Genomic DNA, 23140 nt, shown 5'->3' with positions numbered 1-23140 from the left:
GAACTCAATTTGATCCAAAAAAAATTCACCGTGTTTGATGATGTTCAAAATCAGGAAAACAGTGATGTTCCAAATTACAAAGAAATTGTGAATGCATCAAAAGAATTGTTTCATGGACTTGGTTAAATTAAAGGAGTGAAACACCATATTGTGATTAACCAAGATGCCAAACCAGTTGTACACCCTCCAAGAAAAATTCCATTTACACTTAAAGAAAAAGTGTTTGCTGAATTGGATAGAATGGAAAGAGCAGAAGTCATTGTGATGGTTGAAACTCCATCAAAATGGATGAGTCCAATTGTGGTTGTGGAAAAACCAAATGGAAGTGTTCGCATTTGTTTAGATCCCTGTGATTTAAATAAAGTTATACAAAGAGAGCATTATCCACTGAAGACTGTTGAGGAAATAGCTGCTACCTTGAAAGAAGCTACTGTATTCAGTAAGTTGGATGCCTCATCAGGTTTTTATCAGTTAGAGCTCACAGAAGAGAGCACATGGCTCACAACATTCAATACTCCATTTGGGCGGTATAAATTTCTAAGACTTACTTTTGGAATCAGTTCTGCACCAGAAGTATTTCAGAGAACTCTCACTCAGATGTTTGAAAACATAGATGGATGTGAAGTAATGACTGATGATATTCTCATTTGGGGAAAAAAATAAGCAAGAACATGATGCAAGACTCAGAAGAGTACTAGAGAGGTGCAAGGAAAAGAATTTGACATTAAACAAAGAAAAATGCTAGTTTGGGCTTACGGAAATAGAATATGTTGGACATATGTTTGGTTCAGATGGATTGAAACCAAGTAAAGCAAAAGTTCAAGCTATTCTTGATATTCCGACACCGGAAAACTAGAAGGATCTGCAACGATTCATGGGTATGATCAATTACCTGGGAAAGTTTATTCCTAATATGTCGTCAATCAACAAACCATTCAGACAGCTGTTAGAAAAAGATGTTTCTTGGGAGTGGGGCGAAGCTCAAAAATCATGTTTTGATGAACTGAAAAGTGTCACAACATCAACACCAGTACTTGGTTACTATGATGTTTCAAAACCAGTTAAATTAACTGTTGATGCATCATCACATGGATTAGGTGCATGCATTCTGCAAGATGAACATCCAGTGTGTTATGCCTCACGCGCTCTCAACAAATCAGAACAGAACTATGCACAGATCGAAAAGGAAATGATTGCTATTGTGTATGGAGCAACAAAATTTCATCAATACATCTATGGAAAAAGAGTACTTGTGGAAACAGATCACAAACCACTAGAAAGTCTGTTTAAGAAACCATTATACTCAGCACCACCACGTATTCAACACATGTTAAAACTACAAAGATATGATCTTGATGTTCATTACAAACCAGGAACTTTAATGTTCATTCCAGATACACTCAGCAGAGCTCATGGCTCAAACACAGATTTTGATGAACTGAAAAGTGTCACAACATCAACACCAGTACTTGGTTACTATGATGTTTCAAAACCAGTTAAATTAACTGTTGATGCATCATCACATGGATTAGGTGCATGCATTCTGCAAGATGAACATCCAGTGTGTTATGCCTCACGCGCTCTCAACAAATCAGAACAGAACTATGCACAGATCGAAAAGGAAATGATTGCTATTGTGTATGGAGCAACAAAATTTCATCAATACATCTATGGAAAAAGAGTACTTGTGGAAACAGATCACAAACCACTAGAAAGTCTGTTTAAGAAACCATTATACTCAGCACCACCACGTATTCAACACATGTTAAAACTACAAAGATATGATCTTGATGTTCATTACAAACCAGGAACTTTAATGTTCATTCCAGATACACTCAGCAGAGCTCATGGCTCAAACACAGATTTTGATGAACTGAAAAGTGTCACAACATCAACACCAGTACTTGGTTACTATGATGTTTCAAAACCAGTTAAATTAACTGTTGATGCATCATCACATGGATTAGGTGCATGCATTCTGCAAGATGAACATCCAGTGTGTTATGCCTCACGCGCTCTCAACAAATCAGAACAGAACTATGCACAGATCGAAAAGGAAATGATTGCTATTGTGTATGGAGCAACAAAATTTCATCAATACATCTATGGAAAAAGAGTACTTGTGGAAACAGATCACAAACCACTAGAAAGTCTGTTTAAGAAACCATTATACTCAGCACCACCACGTATTCAACACATGTTAAAACTACAAAGATATGATCTTGATGTTCATTACAAACCAGGAACTTTAATGTTCATTCCAGATACACTCAGCAGAGCTCATGGCTCAAACACAGATTTTGATGAACTGAAAAGTGTCACAACATCAACACCAGTACTTGGTTACTATGATGTTTCAAAACCAGTTAAATTAACTGTTGATGCATCATCACATGGATTAGGTGCATGCATTCTGCAAGATGAACATCCAGTGTGTTATGCCTCACGCGCTCTCAACAAATCAGAACAGAACTATGCACAGATCGAAAAGGAAATGATTGCTATTGTGTATGGAGCAACAAAATTTCATCAATACATCTATGGAAAAAGAGTACTTGTGGAAACAGATCACAAACCACTAGAAAGTCTGTTTAAGAAACCATTATACTCAGCACCACCACGTATTCAACACATGTTAAAACTACAAAGATATGATCTTGATGTTCATTACAAACCAGGAACTTTAATGTTCATTCCAGATACACTCAGCAGAGCTCATGGCTCAAACACAGATTTTGATGAACTGAAAAGTGTCACAACATCAACACCAGTACTTGGTTACTATGATGTTTCAAAACCAGTTAAATTAACTGTTGATGCATCATCACATGGATTAGGTGCATGCATTCTGCAAGATGAACATCCAGTGTGTTATGCCTCACGCGCTCTCAACAAATCAGAACAGAACTATGCACAGATCGAAAAGGAAATGATTGCTATTGTGTATGGAGCAACAAAATTTCATCAATACATCTATGGAAAAAGAGTACTTGTGGAAACAGATCACAAACCACTAGAAAGTCTGTTTAAGAAACCATTATACTCAGCACCACCACGTATTCAACACATGTTAAAACTACAAAGATATGATCTTGATGTTCATTACAAACCAGGAACTTTAATGTTCATTCCAGATACACTCAGCAGAGCTCATGGCTCAAACACAGATTTTGATGAACTGAAAAGTGTCACAACATCAACACCAGTACTTGGTTACTATGATGTTTCAAAACCAGTTAAATTAACTGTTGATGCATCATCACATGGATTAGGTGCATGCATTCTGCAAGATGAACATCCAGTGTGTTATGCCTCACGCGCTCTCAACAAATCAGAACAGAACTATGCACAGATCGAAAAGGAAATGATTGCTATTGTGTATGGAGCAACAAAATTTCATCAATACATCTATGGAAAAAGAGTACTTGTGGAAACAGATCACAAACCACTAGAAAGTCTGTTTAAGAAACCATTATACTCAGCACCACCACGTATTCAACACATGTTAAAACTACAAAGATATGATCTTGATGTTCATTACAAACCAGGAACTTTAATGTTCATTCCAGATACACTCAGCAGAGCTCATGGCTCAAACACAGATTTTGATGAACTGAAAAGTGTCACAACATCAACACCAGTACTTGGTTACTATGATGTTTCAAAACCAGTTAAATTAACTGTTGATGCATCATCACATGGATTAGGTGCATGCATTCTGCAAGATGAACATCCAGTGTGTTATGCCTCACGCGCTCTCAACAAATCAGAACAGAACTATGCACAGATCGAAAAGGAAATGATTGCTATTGTGTATGGAGCAACAAAATTTCATCAATACATCTATGGAAAAAGAGTACTTGTGGAAACAGATCACAAACCACTAGAAAGTCTGTTTAAGAAACCATTATACTCAGCACCACCACATATTCAACACATGTTAAAACTACAAAGATATGATCTTGATGTTCATTACAAACCAGGAACTTTAATGTTCATTCCAGATACACTCAGCAGAGCTCATGGCTCAAACACAGATTGTGATGAAATGGAATTTGAAGTGCATACAATTGAAAATTTGCCGGTTTCCAAAGATAGACTTTCAGAGATGAAGTTGGACACACAGAATGATGAAACGCTTCAAAAGCTGAAGAATGTAGTTCTTCATGGATGGCCTGAGATGTCAAGTGAAATTGACATTCAAATCAAACCATATTGGAATATTAGAGAACAGATCATTTACATTGATGAACTCTTGTTGAAAGGTGATTGTATAATAGTTCCAGAATGTATGAGAAAAGAAAAGCTAAAGCAAATTCACAGAAGTCACTTGGGAATTGAAAAGTGTCTCCGAAGAGCCCGAGAAATTTTATACTGGCCAAGTATGAATTGTCAGATCCGTGATATTGTTTCACAATGTGGAGTTTGTTGTCGCTATAGAAACAAACCACAAAAAGAACCACTACATTCACATGAGATCCCAGACCCTGGCAAATGGTTGCATCGGATTTGTTCGAATTGGATCGTGAAAATTACGTCGTGATTGTGGATTACTATTCAAAGTTTTTCGAAGTTTCAAAACTGAAAGATACAAAGAGTAACACTGTCATTGAAGTTTTGAAAGAAAACTTTGCTTGACATGGCATACCAGAAATAGTGAAATCTGACAATGGACCTCAGTATTCAAATTATGAATTCAAAGAGTTTGCAAAGATTTATGGATTTGTTCACATCACATCATCGCCAAGATATCCACAGAGCAATGGAATGGCAGAACATACTGTTCAAACAGTAAAAAAGATTTTCAAAAAAGGTAAAGAAACTGAAAGAGATCCATATCTGGCAATGCTAGATTTCAGGAATACACCTATTGAAAATTTATGTACACCAACTCAGTTGTTGATGGGTCATCGTACACGGACTACTCTACCCACTAGACCATCTCTTCTCAAACCAGGATTCAGTCACAGACTTGTGCGTAATTCATTGATGAGAAAACAGGAAAAACAAAAACTATGGTACAACAAGACAGCGAAAATTTTAAAGAAACTAGAATTGGGAGATATTGTTCGAATGCGAGATGAGCAGAAAACACAGTCACCAGCTGTTGTTGTGAAAAACTCTCATGAACCACGTTCATATGTTGTACAAAAGAACAATACAATATACAGAAGAAATTGGAGAGATATTATTAAAACTAATGAAGAGAAACCTCATGAACCACAGTTAGACTTAGAACTGTCACACTCTTCAAATCGTGATGTCCGTCAACCAGATATTACTGTTAGGTTGTCAGATGGACATACCAGACATCAGCTTAATGAAACCAATGGACAGTTTGCTAAAACCAGCGTGAAACCTGTATCTAACACTTTGCAAGTATTCAGTCGTGTTAGTGGTAGACAGATTCGGAAACCAGCAAGGTTTATGGATTAACTTTGGATGTGTTCATTCTGATAGTGGACATGACAATTTCTGTGTGAAGAAATTCGTTGTTTCTTTTTTAATTATAAAACATAAATCGTAAAGATTCAGTTTTTAAATTATATTTTATACACGAGTCTGAAGGACATTCATAACAGGATATGTAACTCATTGATTTGAACTTTAATGTTTAAGCTAAATTTGGTCAAGGCTAAATGTTTTTGAAATGTATCAGATCAGACTGTGCAAAGTTTTTATTAATAGTCTTTATCTAATCTCGAGGAAGGAGATGTGACATTCAGTATCAGACATGGACCTTTAAGAGACTGTAGTCTAGGCATGACGCCACAACCTTTGCACAAGTCATTATGTATAACGCCATGTGGCTCGTACATGTTACATAAAGGGGTTCTTGACACGCCATCTTGTTTCTTGCTGTTTGTAATAGTTCAACAGTAAGTTTTGAATCTAAATTTAGCACATAAACATTGTACAAGTATGTCAGGGTTAGTTACATTTGTAAGAACTCACTGGTTATGCAAATATAATTCACATAGCAGAACAGTCAGTTACCTAGGTAACACTCATGTGAACCAGCTTCTGGTCATGGTTCATAAAATTTGGAGTTGTTATCCCTTGTTTTAGGTTCATGTTAGTAGATATTAAATCTGTCTGTTACAACCACAGGACTTTTGACTCGACCAATCAAAACATTACTGGCATAATCATATTGGTATAGCTGAAAAAGGCAGAATTCTGTGACAAAAAGTCACTAGGACATTGTGTTGTTTTATATCAGATCCATTATCTGTAAAATGAAATAACTTTAAGATCTCTTTTGAAATGATTGTGTTATGTTACACGTTTATTTGAATGCAGAAATTTGAAGTTCTTAATGAATATCACATTTTTGTGTGGCATGTTTGTTTGTATTTTTTTATATTTTGTTTGTTGTGGATTATACTTCACATTGTGTATAGTAGACTGAACATTTATGTCTTTGTAAATGACGTTTCATCGTCATTGTAATCAAGAATAATAAAACAAAATAATTAAACTTAAATTGAACTGTTATTTACAGAGACCAAGATATTCAGTGTACAGGTAAATGTGAGATTGTGATTCAACAAGTGTTGCATAGTAAACTTGCTACTGTAATTTTAATTTTGCTGGATAATTGTCCAATTTTTTTAGAGTAGACTTGGTAGTGTTGTCAGTTTGAGAAATTAAATTAATATGTCAGTTTATATTTTCATAGTAGTTTCAGCATTGTTGAATACTGCAGGCATGACTTGACAGAATTTTGTTTGTGCAAATATGATTTTCATTTTTACTAGGCACGTATCGTAACCCATAGACTCCCGATTCATGTTCAGTGTTTGTGTTCATATTTGAAGTAAAGGTTCAGTCTTGCCTTCCTAACTTAAAACATCATTTAAAAATTTAAGAAAAAAACGTTTTAATACTGTCAATTGTCTTTATATGGCAGACTGGTCCGCCACCATATTAATGGCCTCAGTGGTGTCGTGAATAAGTCATCAGACATAAGGCTGGTAGGTACAGGGTTCGCAGCCCGATACCGGCTCCCACCCAGAGCGAGTTATTACTCAATGGGTAGGTGTAAGACCATTACACCCTCTTCTCTCTCACTAACCACTAAACCACTGTTCTGGACAGACAGCCCAGATAGTTGAGCACCAAAATAAGTTTTTCAAAAAAAGAAGGCTACCATATTTTGTAATGTAGGACGTTGCAGAGAACAAAAAATGTTCAGCAAATTTACCATTTATGGAAATTATCAGTTAAAGACGACAAATTTTGATGATCTGTTTTTAAATGATTATGAAACAAAGTATAGTGCAGCTTTCAAAATGCCACCTTTATATAAACACAAGGGTCATTCAAATATTGCTTAACACTCGGGGGGGGGGGGGGGTATAGGTCCAAACATTATGTGCATAGGCATACGTGCTCCCATTTTTGTACAAGGGCAGGCTAATTTTTTCCCGAATTAAATGAAAATGCCCAAATGCTCGTTAAGCGTCTTAGCTGAAACAGGTGGAGATAACTCTATTCCAGATGGCGCGACGATCGACAGGGTCCCAGAAACCTGGTTTGTCTCTGACTGGCTTCAGGTTATAAGCGACCAACTGAGTGACTTGAAATTACGTATCAGTTTGTTTTAACAGTAAAGTAATATTTTAAATATCAGAATGTGTTTTGTTGCATTTTTCTTAATGTCTGTCTAATTGGGAAAAGTACATTAAAAAAATTTGGGTGGCAAAGTGTACCCATGCACACGTTTTTATACAGTGTCAACACGAACGCATTGAGTATTATACAAAATATATATTTATTACTTTTACTGTTAATGTCTTTTCCACAATATCTAAGTATATAAAATACTAGACCGCCTGTGTAGGAACGTCCTGTATAGAGCCGTCATCACTATATATATTTTTATTTATTTTATTTTTTTAATACTACACACGCACATGTTATACCATCGACGTCCCAAACTGCGTTCACCTAACGACAAAAACACGAATACGGTATTTACGGAAATATTATTCTACATTTTTCAGCTACGATACGTGAAACAAAATAGATTTTAATCATTTAACGTAAAAAATCTACAATTTGGATGTAAAACAAATCCATTCTAGTAAACAAAAGTGAAACACCCTACAGTAAACGAAAAAGTGCGACGTTTCTAACTGCTTTCAGGCGCATGCGTTTGCAAAAAGTATCGTAATGCGCATGTGCAGTTCATCATTTTCAATTTTTAAGACAACTACATGAAAAAACATATGTTTCTTAATTATGCATAGTTGCCGAACACTTGATTTATTAAACATTTTTTGTAAGGAAAAATTCAATTTGTCAAGCGTTCTGGTCCGGTCCGCGTTTTATCAACACACATCGCTCACACTTGATGTCAATACTGATAGGCATTACGTCCATACCTGCGCATAGTTTGTAAAATATATTTTTTTAATGAATTAATTCTAAATTAACAAAATTTATATACTCAAAATTATTTACAACTGTTATGAATGTATTATGAATACAATTCACTACAATAGAGGCACAAAAATGTAGCATACCTTTTGCAGATCGAATATAATAATTGAAAACAAATTCTAACAACAGGGGTCCTAAAAAATCATAAAAATTAAAAATTCTTTGGCCGTGTTGATCTGGCACGTGTGAGGTCATGCGACACGTACCGAAAGTTAATTCGTCTTTCTCCATTTTAAGTCAATTTCTACCAGTCATGTGGATCCGATATCGGTAATTTTAAGGAATAAACAAAAACGACTTAATGGTTTTAGTGGTTTGTAAAATTTTGTATTTAGATACTTACTTTTCTCAACTTTATTGTTTATAAAAATGTTCCTGAACTGTGAAGAAAAACCTCATAAATGAACGACATGCCGATGACAACAAATCGGATGTTGATTGCGCGAACCGTGCACGAGAAAACAAAGTGAACGGAATTTGAAGCATAACGCAGTTAGGGACGTTGACGATACATATGCACATATACATTTTATTGATTATTATCCACAATATACATATATTTTCTTTATTATTACTGACTTCCACCCTCATATCTCAGTACACGTGTAGACAAACGTCAACTGGTAACCGTTCACTGCAGCGTATACTATAGACCGTCCTGTGTAGGAACGTCATGTACAGAGCCGATAAGGTTTTGGTCCGTTAAGATCGTGGTATAACAAAGAATGACAAAGCAATGAAAAAATACAGCTATTGTCCGAGTTTGTTGGACCCTGACGAGTGACGCGCCACCTGTTTTATTATCTCCCCTGTTTTGAGCTAAAACTAATGTGGGTAGAATGATGGAAATACATGGTAAAAAGGTTGCAGGCCAACTGATTTTTCCTGAATATCGCTATAGTTTTTGTCCGATTTTGACTATTTTCTTCAGCACTAACCCCAACCCTGTCTCCCCGCATCACGTATTCTTATGGATACTTGGTGCTACAGGAGGCGTACTGAACAGAGTTGTGCGATGCATTTTTGTTTACTCGAATGTTTTTTCTTTCTTTCTTCTTCTGAATACTATAGCACACGGTCTACTCTTTCCATAACCTTTAATTGGTGTCTTCTATAGCCTTCCATTATTCACCATTATGCTGGCAATCAATTTGGCACTTTCTCCACCACAGCAGACTCGAACATTTCATTTTCATTGCACTTATCTTATTTGATTGGGGGGGGGGGAGTTGGGGGGGGGGGGGGGGGCAGTTGATGTTAGGGAACGTTAGCGTTGGTCATGTCATAAAAACGTACGGAAAACATGCGTTCATGGCGATTCGATTTCAATATCTATACTTCACAACGGTGATAAATGCTGTTACATTATTATTATTATTATTATTATTATTATGAAACCGGCGATTTTGCACTGACAACTCAACTGTTGCCAACGAAATAAGTATGTTAGATGCAAACAAGTTGAGCAAAAGCAGAAAATTGTCGAAATTCTAGTACATTAACTGAACGCAGAGAAACAGGGGCGTGTTGGTTTAAACAATATTTATTTTTACAAAACATACCAGGATTGGTCAACAGGCTTAGCCTATATTAAGACCTCTCCCTACATTGTACATGCGGATACATGTTAAAATACCACAGACTTACATAGACGAAAATAGAACAAAGAGGGAAATAAAAGAGAAAGGGTTGGGTATAGCGAGTAAAAAAACTGCAGAATTTTTACATTGGATACTGGAATTTATAGCATAAAATTATTGTTCAGCAAACACGTTTAGTAGCAGTTATGAATTTTAAATTAGTTTTAATAATTTCTTCAATTTCATGTTCGCAAGCAGGGGCGTGTTCAGTCGGTCATTTCAAATGGCATTTGCCACTAATATTTACTAGACTAGTTTTTACGCGGCCATACATTAAATCGAATATCTACTTCAGGAACCAGTCAAATGTGTTTGCAAACCGTTAGTGAAAAACGGCTGGCTGAACGTAGCTAGTTAACAACTTGACGGTTAAGCTTTTCACAATCTAATTAAAATCAGCTCCACTATTACATGTGGATCTAACGACAGCCAGTTGGAGCTCATGTCCACCAATCAAAACCGTACTTGCAGAATCCTGCCAGTGATTTAAAAATAATTTGAAAACATTCCGAATTATCCTGAGGGTATACATGTTTCGTGTGAATTACGAATGCCTTAAAACATGTTTTATTTTATAAAATAAATAATTTGTAATGTAAAACTGAAGACTGATTTAGTTTTTTTAAATTTTATAAAGAAATAAATAATTTTTAATGTAAAATTGAAGACTGATAACCCACCCCGTACGTTTGGTATGGTTCGCTGTACTGTGGCCACTAAAATAGACTCGCCCGATATTTTTTGAATTTGTATGCTCCCAAATAACGTTATAAAAGGCGAAGTGTGATTGGTCAATATTTAAATTATTATTTACAGACGAAATGTTACCTGGACATTGGGGACTACGCAGTGTTGTTAGTTTTAAATCACTGGCAGGATTCTGCAAGTAAGGTTTTGATTGGTGGACATGAGCTCCAACTGGCTGTCGTTAGATCCACATGTAATAGTGGAGCTAATTTTAATTAGATTGAGCTTGTCGTTTTATAATACAGGCGTCGAAAGCAATTAAAAAATTGGTAGGCCATGAAAGCAATGTATATGATGAAATCTATATTATGCGAGCGTCATAGGAAGAAAAGAAGAAAAAAAAAACGTTCCTGGCCCCAAAAGTGGTAGGGCTTACCGGTTCCGACCGCCATAAAAAAGACGGAATGAAAAATTTCTTCAATATTAATATTTTGTGCCATTAAATTATTTGTTTGTAATTTGCATATGGTTCAGATTTACATCTCGAAACAAAAAATTGTTGGGAAACCGTCATTGTGACGTTTAAAAAATCGCGCCTTCGTCAGCTCGAATGTAAACCATAACGAATGTAGTGCATTTATTTGAATAATTATCGAAACATTTAGCATTATGTTTGAAGATGTATTCCCAAATCATCAAATAAGCATATTTATTACAAACTAGTTCTTCCCTATGTCGTTAAACATTCATTCAGTTCTTCCCCATGAATCAGTCGTCTGCTAACTTGACTAAACGACTTCCGGTCATGCAGTTTAATTTTTAGAAAGAACATACCACCTAATTACGAACGAATTGGTGTAAGATTTTCATTTTAAAACAAACAACTAAAGAACTATGTGATTAATTAAAAAAAAAAATGTTTGTTTTAATAGTAAATAAAGGAGCTTCGAAAAATGGGGAGGGATTTAATTATATGGATTCGCGTTTGTATTTTTATTATCGATATTTAACTAGAACGGATATAAAATATAAAATTGTTATTTTCTTAACATCCGCACGTGCATTAAAAGAACCAGAAATAATCATTTTAGGCTTTTATAACATAAATGTTGGTGCTATGTGGAATTTGCAAATAAGAATTTAGTTACGAGCATGCGCACTTGTAACCACGATTTCGTAACTTTTTGTTGGATGTTTGGTGTTGATACACGTATTGTTAGCTTTTGCAGTGTTTTCTTTATTAAGCACATCAAGTAGTTAGCTGTCTTAAATTATATACGAAAGTAGTAAACAGTAAATAATCATGCACTTTTGAAGTAGCCCGTGATGTAAGTCAATAAAATGAGTAGCTTATTAAAATGCAGTAAATGTATTTAAAAAAATAAAAACCAATGCATTAAATCAATAAATTATCAATATAAAATATACCCGTTCAGTATTTTGTTACTTCTCACAATTAACTGAATAACAACATTTTATGCAATTAAAATGCTGCTTATGTTTTTCATTTTGACCATAAAAACACTTCCAAGACGAAGTACATGCAGTCAAAACATTTTTCCTTAAAAATAGTTAAGAACTTTATGATTAACCTGTTTCTCTGTCTTTTAAAATGACAATATAAAACTTATCTATTTTTATTTATGGCTGTGTACATGTTTATAAATATGTATTAAGTAGTATTCTATTTTAGTTTGTACCTATTTTAATCAATATTTAACCTTGACCTTCAGATAAGGAAAAACTAATTGTTTTTATTGTGAAATTTAGAATTTTGCTGTTTTGACACACAACCAGAATTTTGGAATAAATACATGAAAAGTTAAAGATATTAATTTTTAAAAAGTATGTAATTCTATATTGAATAGTATTTTGTTAAATAAATCATAAAAATACATAAACACATCAGTTGGAAAATACATTTTTGAAAATGCTTCGAGTGAGTTTGGCTTCTGTTATTTGCAGACGCCGCTCCGATTGGTCCAGCTTCAACCACTAGCACGACCTGACCCAAATCTCACGGAGCATGAGTCGGCATTTCTGTCTACTAACCTACATAACCATGAACCCACCTACCAAGTTGTCTTCCCCTATGTTCCACCTCAGTTAGATAAAGTCTTCTATTCACCCCTGCTTTTGAATCGCAATGACAATCATTTGGAAAAGGGCATTTCTAATATTGTAATCGAATCATTTGATGAACTTAAAATTGTTACACCCAAAGTGATCAGTATTTCGCAACAGCCAGTTACAACATATTTGTGTTTTGAAACTCACTACCCAGAGGAACCACTTTCTCTCATCGATCCAGAAACCGATTTAAGTGACATTTATTTAGCTTCGATTCTTGAATACGAGATGAATGTTAAAAAAAATGCAAATGGCCAGATAACTAAATCCAGTGCTGTCATTAGTAAAAAGCCAGAAGAGAAAGTTGGACCCCAAAAAGATTCTGGTAAAAATCTACCAAACACTGGAAGCTCTGAAAAAAAATGTGTCCCTGTCAAGTCAAAAGTACAAAAGCAAGGTGAAGACTACTTACATAAAGGAGCAAGCGGTAGTAATGGAATTGATGTACCTACTGCTACAGACCAACAGAGAGCAAAAACTAGGACTCAGTATCCTACTTCTTGTGGTAAAACTCCTACCAGTGTGGTAAGTTGAAATATACCATGGCTTCAGATGGCTGGAATCTTGCAAATTGTATTTTGCCAGCTTTAATTGGCCTGTTGTACAGTGCTTGAATTGATAATCCCGAATCCACATGAAACTGTGATGGAAACCTTTCTCTGAAGGGAGAGGGGATGCATACCATAAATTTAAATAAATGAAGCTTGTAAAAAAGAAAATGGTAACAGTCTGTGCAGTTAGGATAGTTATTGTCATAATTATTAAACACCAGGCTGTTATTTGAGTATGGGAAAGCACATAATTAAAAAAAAAAAAAAAAAAATCCAAACAAACGATGCAGATACATTCATAAAATATAATATTTCTATAAATCTTTGAGGGGAAAAAAAGCATTTTCAAGAGTATGCATCAGTAGAGTAAAATCATGTAATCTGTTTGACATGAGAATTTGTGCCTTCACAGATTCATATTGTATGGAAATATCTATCTGCTGCATGTGTGCTAATGCAAAGAACACACACATTATTGTACATGTAGACATGTTAAATTGTACATGGCTCAATTAACAAATCCTCATAGGCTGTAGCATGGACCCTGTCTAAAACTCAGGAGTTGTTACAAGTCTGTCAAAGATTTGAGCTGTGATGTGGACATTGATTAAACTCATTGGGCTGGATTTACAAATCCTGGGGTTTTTTTTGGTTTTTTAAATGAATGTATGTAGATTTTACACTCGTGTACGGCAAAAGCATGCTTATAAAATTTTGATCATTGTAATGTTATATCAGTCAGTAGAGCACTCGCCTGAGGTGCTTTGGTTGTAGGATCGAATCGTCTCAGTGGACTCGTTTAAAATAAAAAAAATTTCACTATCCCATCTAGTGCATCTTTACTGGTATACACTATCCTGTCTAATGGAAAAAGGTACTGGGTTTCCTCCAAAACTACAAGTGAAAAATTACTAAATATTTGACATCCAGTAGTCAATGAACAATAAATCAATGTGCTCTAATGGTGTCATAAAACATAACAAAAATTTTGCTTCACTAAGACTAGTGTTGACATGAGAAATAATCTACAGACATTGTGCATTTATACAAGTGTCATGGATACCACAAGCAAGATTTAGATTCCATTTCCAAAAATTAGTTGTCATTGCTGTCTGCATTGGTCCATTACACAAGCAATCTGTTGGCCATATTGTGATTTCTTGTATGCTGCTAAATTTACATGTATAACAAACTCAACATTGCGCATTTTATTTTGGGGGTTGGGAGGAGAAATATTTATTTTTAAAATATGTGGATCAAAGACAGCTGTCCTTGTTTTTTAAATGTTTCAAATTGTATGCATATAGTTATCATTTAAATCTTATTGATATATAAACTAAATGGAAATGTTAAACTTCCTGTTGGCTAATTCCAAAACTGCTTATTTTGTCGGACAGTAATATTTATTAGACCAAGCTTAAATTGTTCCCATGTTTTAAATGTTAATATTTTATCTTATCGAGTATCCAAAACGTATCGGTCATTAATTTCTGCATGTATCTATTCTAAATGCTACCTGCTTCAAATTGTCATTGTTATGTAGTGTTAACTGCTTTGAACATTGCCTGCTTAACATTTTTGGCTTTGCCTATTGTATGCTGCATCTATTCTGTCTTGTGCAAGCATTGACTTTTTTCTTTATTATTATTGTTGACTAATATTAATGAATGTATAGATAATTAAGATGTATGATATAAATTTGCAATTTTATTTACTGTATTTGTGTTTACTGTATTGTCTATGGTGTATTTTTGTGTTAATGATTATTTGTTTCAGCAGAAAAGAAAGGGAGATAACTGTAAACTATGTAAATAAGTATTATGTATTTGTTTACTGTTACTCACCCCAGCCAGTGCCGGATTTATAAGGGGGCAAAGGAGGCCAGAGGGGTCTCCCAGACTAAGGACTTCCTTTATAAAAAAAAAAAATTAATAATCATAAAATTAGTTAAATTTTTTATTTGTCATGTAATTTAATTTCTATGTCATGGGTAACCTGAAGAGCCCTGGGCCCGCCCAGGTCTAAATCTGGCCCTGGTGCCAGCATAATGCTAATGGTTTTATAAAAAATACTACTTGGTTTTCCCTCTCCCAAATTCCCAAATCCTTATAATTATTAAGGCAGGATTTAGCTCGGTTTGAAAAGCATTCACCTGGGGTGCTTGGTTAATAGGATTAAATCCTCTCGGCGGATAAATTAGTTTTTTTCTAATCCAATCATTGCCCCATAACTGCTATATTAAAGGCCATAGTATGCAGGCATTGAATTTGGAAATATTTTGACGATTCCAAAAGAAATGTAAAAATAATGCAATATAGATACTTTGGGATAATGATTCCATCTGATAATCTTACACTTCTGGCCCAAATTCTAGGATTCGCTAAAGCATGGAATCCTGCTAAATTCGCAGCCTGATCAGAGTCGGAGATTTAAAATTTTGGCCAGCATCCTAGTTGGATACTAACATTTCAAAATCTGGTATCCCACCTGAGAAATTAGTATCCTGCTTAAATGAAATTCATATACAACATCGTAACAAACATGGATAACACTGTTCTTGTTCCCAGTCTATTGCAACACCGCAATCAAAATCACGGAATTCGTAAAATTCGCAATCAAACGGAATCGGCAAAAACATTTGCAGCATTTATTTTGAGTAATACTGACATAAATTAATATTTAGCAGTAATCTATAAGTGTGTTTGACATTACTAATGATAAACCTACCTGTATAAATTTTCTGCAGATTTGGAATCAATATCTCAAATAAAATGTGATGGGAGGAAACATCCAACAAAAACAATAGCAACTTGGCAGTTCCCAGTTGCTATTGCTGCAATGTAGCATTAGACTGGGTACAAGCTCCAAATTATAGTTACTTAACTTCACCAGTAAATGACATCTTTCATTGTTTCAGTGAAAAATAAAAACGCAGGATTAAATAACCAACCACATTATATGGTATCCCGGTGGGATACTGGGTTATTGAAGTCTGGTATCCAAAATTAAATTCTGGTATCCCCGGGATATCGTTAATCTCGAACACTGCTGATACATCTGCTTAAAAAAGAAGTTTGTTTTGTTCAATGATACCACTGGAGCACATTGATTTATTAATCATCGGCTATTGGATGTCAAACATTTGGTAATTTTGACATAGTCTTAGAGAGGAAACCAGCTACATTTTTCCATTAGAAGCAAGGGATCTTTTATATGCACTATCCCACAGACAGGATAGCACATACTACGGCCTTTGATATACCAGCCATGCTGTACTGGCTGGAACAAGAAATAGCCCAATGGGCCCACCGGCAGGGATCAATCCCAAATGGAAAGGGCATATAAAAGATCCATTGGGGTTTTTTTCTAAGACTGTCAAAAATTTCTAAATATTTAACATCCAGTAGCCAATTAGTTAATCAGTGGTGGCGTTTAACAAAATATATTTTCACGTTAGTATATTTTAATGATCTACTAGTATATAATAAAAAATAAATAAAAAAAGTTAATTAGCCAGTATCTTCAAGAAAGTATATTTGTTATTATATATTATAAAATACTAATTTATATAGACCACTGGAAATAGTGCAGATTGGATAAGAAAGTTGGTCAGTGGCAGTGAGTTGTGGTTGAATACAATTGGCCGGGTTATAATAAACTAATGTTAGATATCACTATCAGTAAACACGGTCAGTGTGGTGATAAATTACAATTGAATATTTGGTAAACATGGTCAGGATTGTGGTACTCTTGATTGGATATTGATAAATAAGATCAGAATTGTGGACAACTATGATTGGATATTGATAAACGGGGTCCGATAGGTTATGAAGTATGTTTGGATATTGGTAGACAGGGCTAGGTTGGTGTTGAATTATGATTGGATATTGGTAAACAGGGTCAGGGTGGTGGTGAATTATGAGTGGATATTGGTAAACGGGGTAAGGTTAGTGATGTTCTGTACTGGCTATTGGCAAGCTGGGCCATGGTGGTTGTTAATTTCTTGGAATGAGTATAGTGCATATACCACAAACAAGAAACAACTTCGCTGTGCTAGTTGCAGAATGCTGGTAGCACAATGAGAAGATACAACAGCACCATTGAGAGTTGGGTAGGTAGTGCAGGTAACGTGATCAAGGTACAAGGAAAGTCATCTTTGACTGATGACAAATTTGCCAGACAAAATACAGCTACATGTATCATGGGACAATATTTCAAAATCTTGGGTAACCGGAACTCTGTTCACGTGAATTTCACCTAAGTAACCAGTTGGTTACACAAAATATATATGCATATGCATTCCTGAGTTTTATATTAAATATATTTTCTTGTTTAGAATATCAATGTCTGTATATTCAATGTGTTTCTGGTCGTTTTAATATTTGTAGGAAGCCCAAAGTGGATTTTTTTTTTTAGGAAATAAAATGAAATTTAACCAGTACAAATATTAGAAAATCAGAAACACGTTTAATATACAACCACTAATATTTTATGCAGAAAAATATATTTGATATGCAATTACAATCGTTAAAAAGTCTGTTAGTCAATGACATGTTAAAAATTGCAGCAAATTCAGGAATGTCCCCTTAAAATTTGTTACTTTTAATTTTGAAATGTGACCATTTTGGTTACTTTTAATTTTAGAATGTAATGGTTTCGCACATAACTGATTCGCAGTTTTCATTATGAATTATAAGCTGCATAACCCACACGTGAACAAAGAGATGGTATGCATGAAATATTGTGCCCTGATGTATGCATAAGTATTGTGTGGTAGCGCTTTTTTTTACCTATATATGTTACATTGTATATTCATCACATGATCCTGTTCTTTTGTGTCAGGAGTTTCTGTTTACAGTGACTTGTGGCAGTCATGTATGTATTGAATTTTGCAGTCTTCGTGAGTTGCATCCTTATTTTAGGTATATTGTTAGCTTGTCAGGACTTTTAATGTTGTAGACTACGTCTTCCAAACTGTTCAGTGTGGACGTAAACCTATTAACTGTATTTGCATCCAGTTTGTGTTCAAGCATGTTCTGGGCACACACTTCAGCTATCTGTCCTGTCTGTCCAGAAATGTGAAAGAAGTCTGTTTAGAGACCATTTATTTAAAATCCTCATTGAATTGATTAAAATCATTGTCGATGGGAGCCAGTAGTGGGATGTGAACGCGTACCTTCAGTCCTAAAGTCTGATGGCTTAACTACTATACAGTTGAGTCCAGTCAATGTAAGTCAAATGTAGATGTTAACAGTCTAGTTGCTGCATTTGTAGATCTGACCAAAGTCAGCATTAATTGATGATTCAGGTGACATTTCAACCGATCAATCAGAACACTGCTGCCATTAATCTGCCAGCATGCAGCTTAAGGCTTTGAGAATGTCTGTGTATGGTGAAAGGTCACTTGACACAAAATTGTGTTGACTCGTGTCAGATCTTATAACAGAAACGAGGCTGGGTGAAAAGTAAGATTGGCCCCTGTGTAAAAAAAATAAAATAACATTGGTGCCTATAGTGGTGTAGGGTTAGATGATGGCTTGTTAGGAAAATGGGGAGTAAGAACGATTAAAGAACTGCTGAATTAATTCACTGTAATGCTTAAGAGTAGGGCTGACAGGAACTAAAGTGCTCATCAATAATCCACTTTCCTCCTCCACTTCCCCCCCCCCCCCCCCCCCCCCCCCCCCCCCCTGCCAACACACTCCCAAATGTGACTGAACATTTTGTGAAGAGATGGCTGGTTAACGTAGTTGTGACTATTTGTAGACTAAAACTTGACATTTAAATTTTAAAATGTATGTACATTATTTTGCAGGGAGGCCTCGTCGGGCAGTTGGCTGGCATGCAGGTCCAGGCAGACGAAGAAGGAGCACAGCAGGAGGGTATCATCGTGCTGGACGACCAGGAACGCAAGCTCGCCTGGGAACGAGGTCAGATGGACTACCTTGGTGCCGACAGCTTCCAAAACATTCAGAAAAAGCTGGATAAAGCAATGGCTGAACCTGTCTCTCCTAAACTTCATAAATCTCCTAAATTGCCAACGTCTCCAGCACCCGAAGAGCCACTAGAAGAGAAACTAGAAAAGCCAGCAAAGAACTCAAAAGAGGCACCAAAAAAAGCTAAAAGTCCTCCCGTGTTCTCAGGTACGGATTTGGAAATGAGTAGTTCTGAACTTTCTGCAGAGACAGTTGTCCTTGACCCTCTTGCCTCTGCTGCTGTTGAATCGTCCGTCGTTTTACCACCACCTGGCGAAACCATAGTGGCGCTGTCTGCAGTACCACCTTCTTCAGCCCCACCTTCAACCCCTGAGACTGCGGAATCGGTCGAACCCAAATCAACCGTGGTTGTAGCTGAGGCAAAACCTGTACCTCCAACACCTTCCTCAAAAGCAATAGTTCCAGCAGTTACCCCAAAACCTGCTGTCTCTGCTGCCCCTGCTCCTGCCCCTGCCCCTGCCCCTGTCCCTGCCTCTGCCCCTGCCCCTGCATTCTCCATTGCACAGGCAGCTGCACCTAAACCTCCAGTAGCTGCTCCTACACCAGTCCCAGCTGCTAAACCAGCTGTTCCCACGCCTGTGGCAGCTCCTAAACCATCTGTAGTAACTACACCTATGGCAGCTCCGAAACCATCACCAGGAGTAACCACTACACCTGTAGCAGCTCCTAAGCCATCTCCCACTGCAGCAACAACTAAACCACCAGCTCCTACTCCGGCTCCAAAGTCTTTTGGTACCACTACACCTTCTTCTGTGGCATCTAAATTTGGCCCCTCTGGTTCTCCTGCAGCTCCTCCCAAGCCGGGTCCACCTGCTCCAGGGCCAAAACCTGCCGGTGGTATTGGGGCTAAGGCGGCACCCACTGCTCCTTGGCAGAAGCAGACGACACCATCATCGTCAACTGCCGGCTCATTTGCTCCCAGAGCTTTTGGCACTGCGCCAAAACCAACTCCAGGAGCAGGTCCAACGAGCCCTTCGTCGGCAGCCCCTACTCCAGCCCCTAAACCTGGATCAAAGTTTGCTGTTAGGTTCCCACCCCCTAAGAAATAGTCCTGATATTGTTATAGTGTTAACCTAAACCCCCAGATATCGTGTGCATACTTGATTAGCTTGAGAAGAGCATAATTTAAGATACATTTACAGATGGGGTAATTGCATTGTATTTAATGCGTGTGTGCGTTTGTTTTGGGTAATTTATAAATAATGTTTTTTCTCTGTTCAAACACAGTTGTTGAGTAAGCTTTACCTTTGTGTCTGTTAAATGAAGTTGTAAATACATCTGTCATTTACATAACTGAATTATTTCAAATGTTCTGATTCAGAGATTGCATATAAATGCTGAATACAAAAACATGTTCACTGGAATTCTAAAGCAACTACAGGGACAGTTATATTTGTTTGTTTTGTGTGTGTGTGTGTGTGTGTGTGTGTGTGTGTCAGAGAGAGAGAGAGATCGAGCACGAGAGAGGAAGGTGGGGGGAGAAAGTAAAAGTCCATGCTTCATAACAAAAGTTTGCATGATTTTTTTTTTTTACAACCCTTTTCCTGATTGTTTTTGTTTTTAAAACTAACATTGTTGTTTCTTAATATTTACTCACAAAATTAAAGTGTTTTTGCTTCTAACTAATGTTTAAATTATACTTCCTGGGGAAGCATTGTCCTCAAGAATATTTGAAATTCTTTTATTTGTTATTAAAAATTCAGTTTGTCTAGATATTTTTAAACCAACTTTAGCAAATTTGTAAGAAGAAAAAAATTGGTGTGGGGGTACAATATAAATGCTGATAATCATCTACTGTTCATAATAAATAGTCTCTGTGAACAAAATTGGACACTTTTTTATTTTTATTATTGCTCACAATAGTTTACGGCTTTGATATCATAAACCTAGATATGTAGCTAGCCCTTCTGGTTTTTATTGATTTTAATTGGTTTTAGGCACAGTAATTGGTGGTATGGGCTGTCCCGTGTTAGATTTGTACCCGGGACCAGTATTAAGCAGCCACATGCCTTAAAGGCTACTTTTGGTTTCACTTTAATGCCAAATAAATGTATTGTAAACATCGGAGGGTTGGGGGCGGAGAAACAAAAAATAGCATCTAGAATAGCCTAAAGAGTTTTTGAAACTAACATTGTTTGTGATTAATGTAATAAATGAATGGTTTAACGAGTGTCTGCATGTCTGGTGTTGATTTCTTTCAGGTAAATAAATGGACGGTCTTATGTTGTGCTTACCTCAAGGGAGACAACTCATGCTACAAGAGAAACGGATGCTTGATTGAACACTAACTGCATGGTTTGTGCCGACCAGTTGAAATGCCAGTTTCCATGGCAGCAGTTGAACGCTGATGCGATATCGATATCCTTGGTTTGTTGTATTTAAACGTGTTACAATCCACCTGGTTTCTGCTAATAAAATGTTTTTCACTTGTTTCTCTTTGCAAACTAGTAATTTTAGTATATGACTAAACAAGAAAGTGGCACGTTCGTGGATTTTTGCAATTTTGAAAAAATGGTAACATTTTTGACAGTTTGCAGAGTATGTAACAAATGAATACTTTGCTGACATTTTCAGTTTCAAAAAGTTTGAAGGTAATCATTTAAGCAATCTTCTAGGACTTGATTATTGGAGAATGTGTATGAATGGTGACTTTTTATTTTTCAATGTCATGTGTATGCACATGTTTTAATGCACAAATGACTAATGTAAACTTGATTGTAAAACACACTAGTCGGTAAGAGTTCTTTTCGAGGTGGGGGTGTATTTAACATGACTGTTTTTCTTTAATGTACTCAATATGGGTAGATACAAAATGTTTGTAAAACTGAATACGATTATTTTATGGCCTTGTTTAAAAATAAGAAATGTGTTGGGGCACTCTGTTTGTGAAAACGTTTTTTGTCTGACATAATTTCCATATCATAGGGTTTGACAATGCATCCTGGGAAGCCAATTGTGTCCATCTATGTTTTATACAACACTAAACAAACCTAAAATGATGTCCATTAAATATCGTTTATGTTTGTTGCTGGATCATCAAACTTATTGTGATAGTACATGTTATAATTAGGTTAAAACAACCTACTTCTTATGCATCACTGGCTATGCGACCTACTAGTACATCACAAGCTATGAATTGCTTTATTTTGTTTTACTGTTCTGTTAAATATCTGCATATGTAGGAGATATGCAATTGAAGACTGACAGTACATCTTAACTGGATTATGTACCTTTGACTTGAAAACAAAAAACAGGGGGGGGGGTTTTCAGTAATTTTAATTTCTTCAACATCTTTACAAGCAAGTCAACAATATGTGCGCTCTGAAAAAAAAAAAAAATGTTAAGCCATCTTGGTATTGCCCGAATCCAGGTCCTGATGTCTAACCGTAGTAAATGACACATACCATTGTTGGTGGGATTGTTTTAATTAACATATATCTGTTCATGGGCAACCAAGAGATGTATTCAAACAAAAACATTAATATAGGGCTTAAGATGGAGTTTCAGTCAAATTTGATCATTCTTAATTGGCTTTGTATTATGAATTGGATAAAAGAAATACTGTTTTTTCCTCTTTTCTTTTTCTCTCATTAAAACTAAGATTTAGTTTATTATATTAAATGATATTTGTTTCCAACATTTAATGTAGGTGAATACTAGCACTATAACTAGTGATGTGAAACGAACT

The 23140-nt window shown here is 35.9% G+C and overlaps 2 protein-coding genes across 6 annotated transcripts in view; both read left to right on the top strand.

The window, feature by feature from the left end:
- Positions 1-21884, top strand: part of LOC121372310 (glycogenin-1-like) — a 56633-nt gene extending 34749 nt beyond the window's left edge. For 3 of the 5 annotated variants that reach the window (XM_041498640.1, XM_041498631.1, XM_041498624.1), the window contains 2 exons: positions 19272-19599; positions 21654-21884. In XM_041498640.1, coding sequence (XP_041354574.1) covers positions 19272-19599; positions 21654-21661 — 336 coding nt within the window. In that variant the 3' untranslated portion in view covers positions 21662-21884. Of the gene's footprint in view, positions 1-12740; positions 13431-19271; positions 19600-21653 lie in introns of all 5 variants that reach the window. The other 2 variants (XM_041498615.1, XM_041498608.1) reach the window with 1 other exon arrangement.
- On the top strand, positions 214-7660 carry LOC121372300. The gene is made up of 2 exons (XM_041498597.1): positions 214-3602; positions 4038-7660. Exons 1-2 carry the CDS (start codon positions 875-877, stop codon positions 4541-4543), a joined length of 3234 nt encoding a protein of 1077 aa, XP_041354531.1. The 5' UTR covers positions 214-874; the 3' UTR covers positions 4544-7660.
- Positions 21885-23140: the final 1256 nt, after the last annotated feature.

The sequence above is a fragment of the Gigantopelta aegis genome, chromosome 1 (assembly GCF_016097555.1).
Source record: "Gigantopelta aegis isolate Gae_Host chromosome 1, Gae_host_genome, whole genome shotgun sequence".
NCBI lineage: Eukaryota > Metazoa > Mollusca > Gastropoda > Neomphalida > Peltospiridae > Gigantopelta > Gigantopelta aegis.
Note: the sequence above shows the minus strand (reverse complement) of the source record. Positions and strands in the feature narration are given on the sequence as shown.

Coding starts and splice junctions, on each gene's coding strand:
- LOC121372300 (XM_041498597.1), top strand. CDS start 875: ATGGGTATGATCAATTACCTGGGAAAGTTTATTCCTAATATGTCGTCA. Junction 3,603..4,037: donor AGCTCATGGCTCAAACACAG/ATTTTGATGAAC, acceptor GCTCAAACACAG/ATTGTGATGAAATGGAATTT.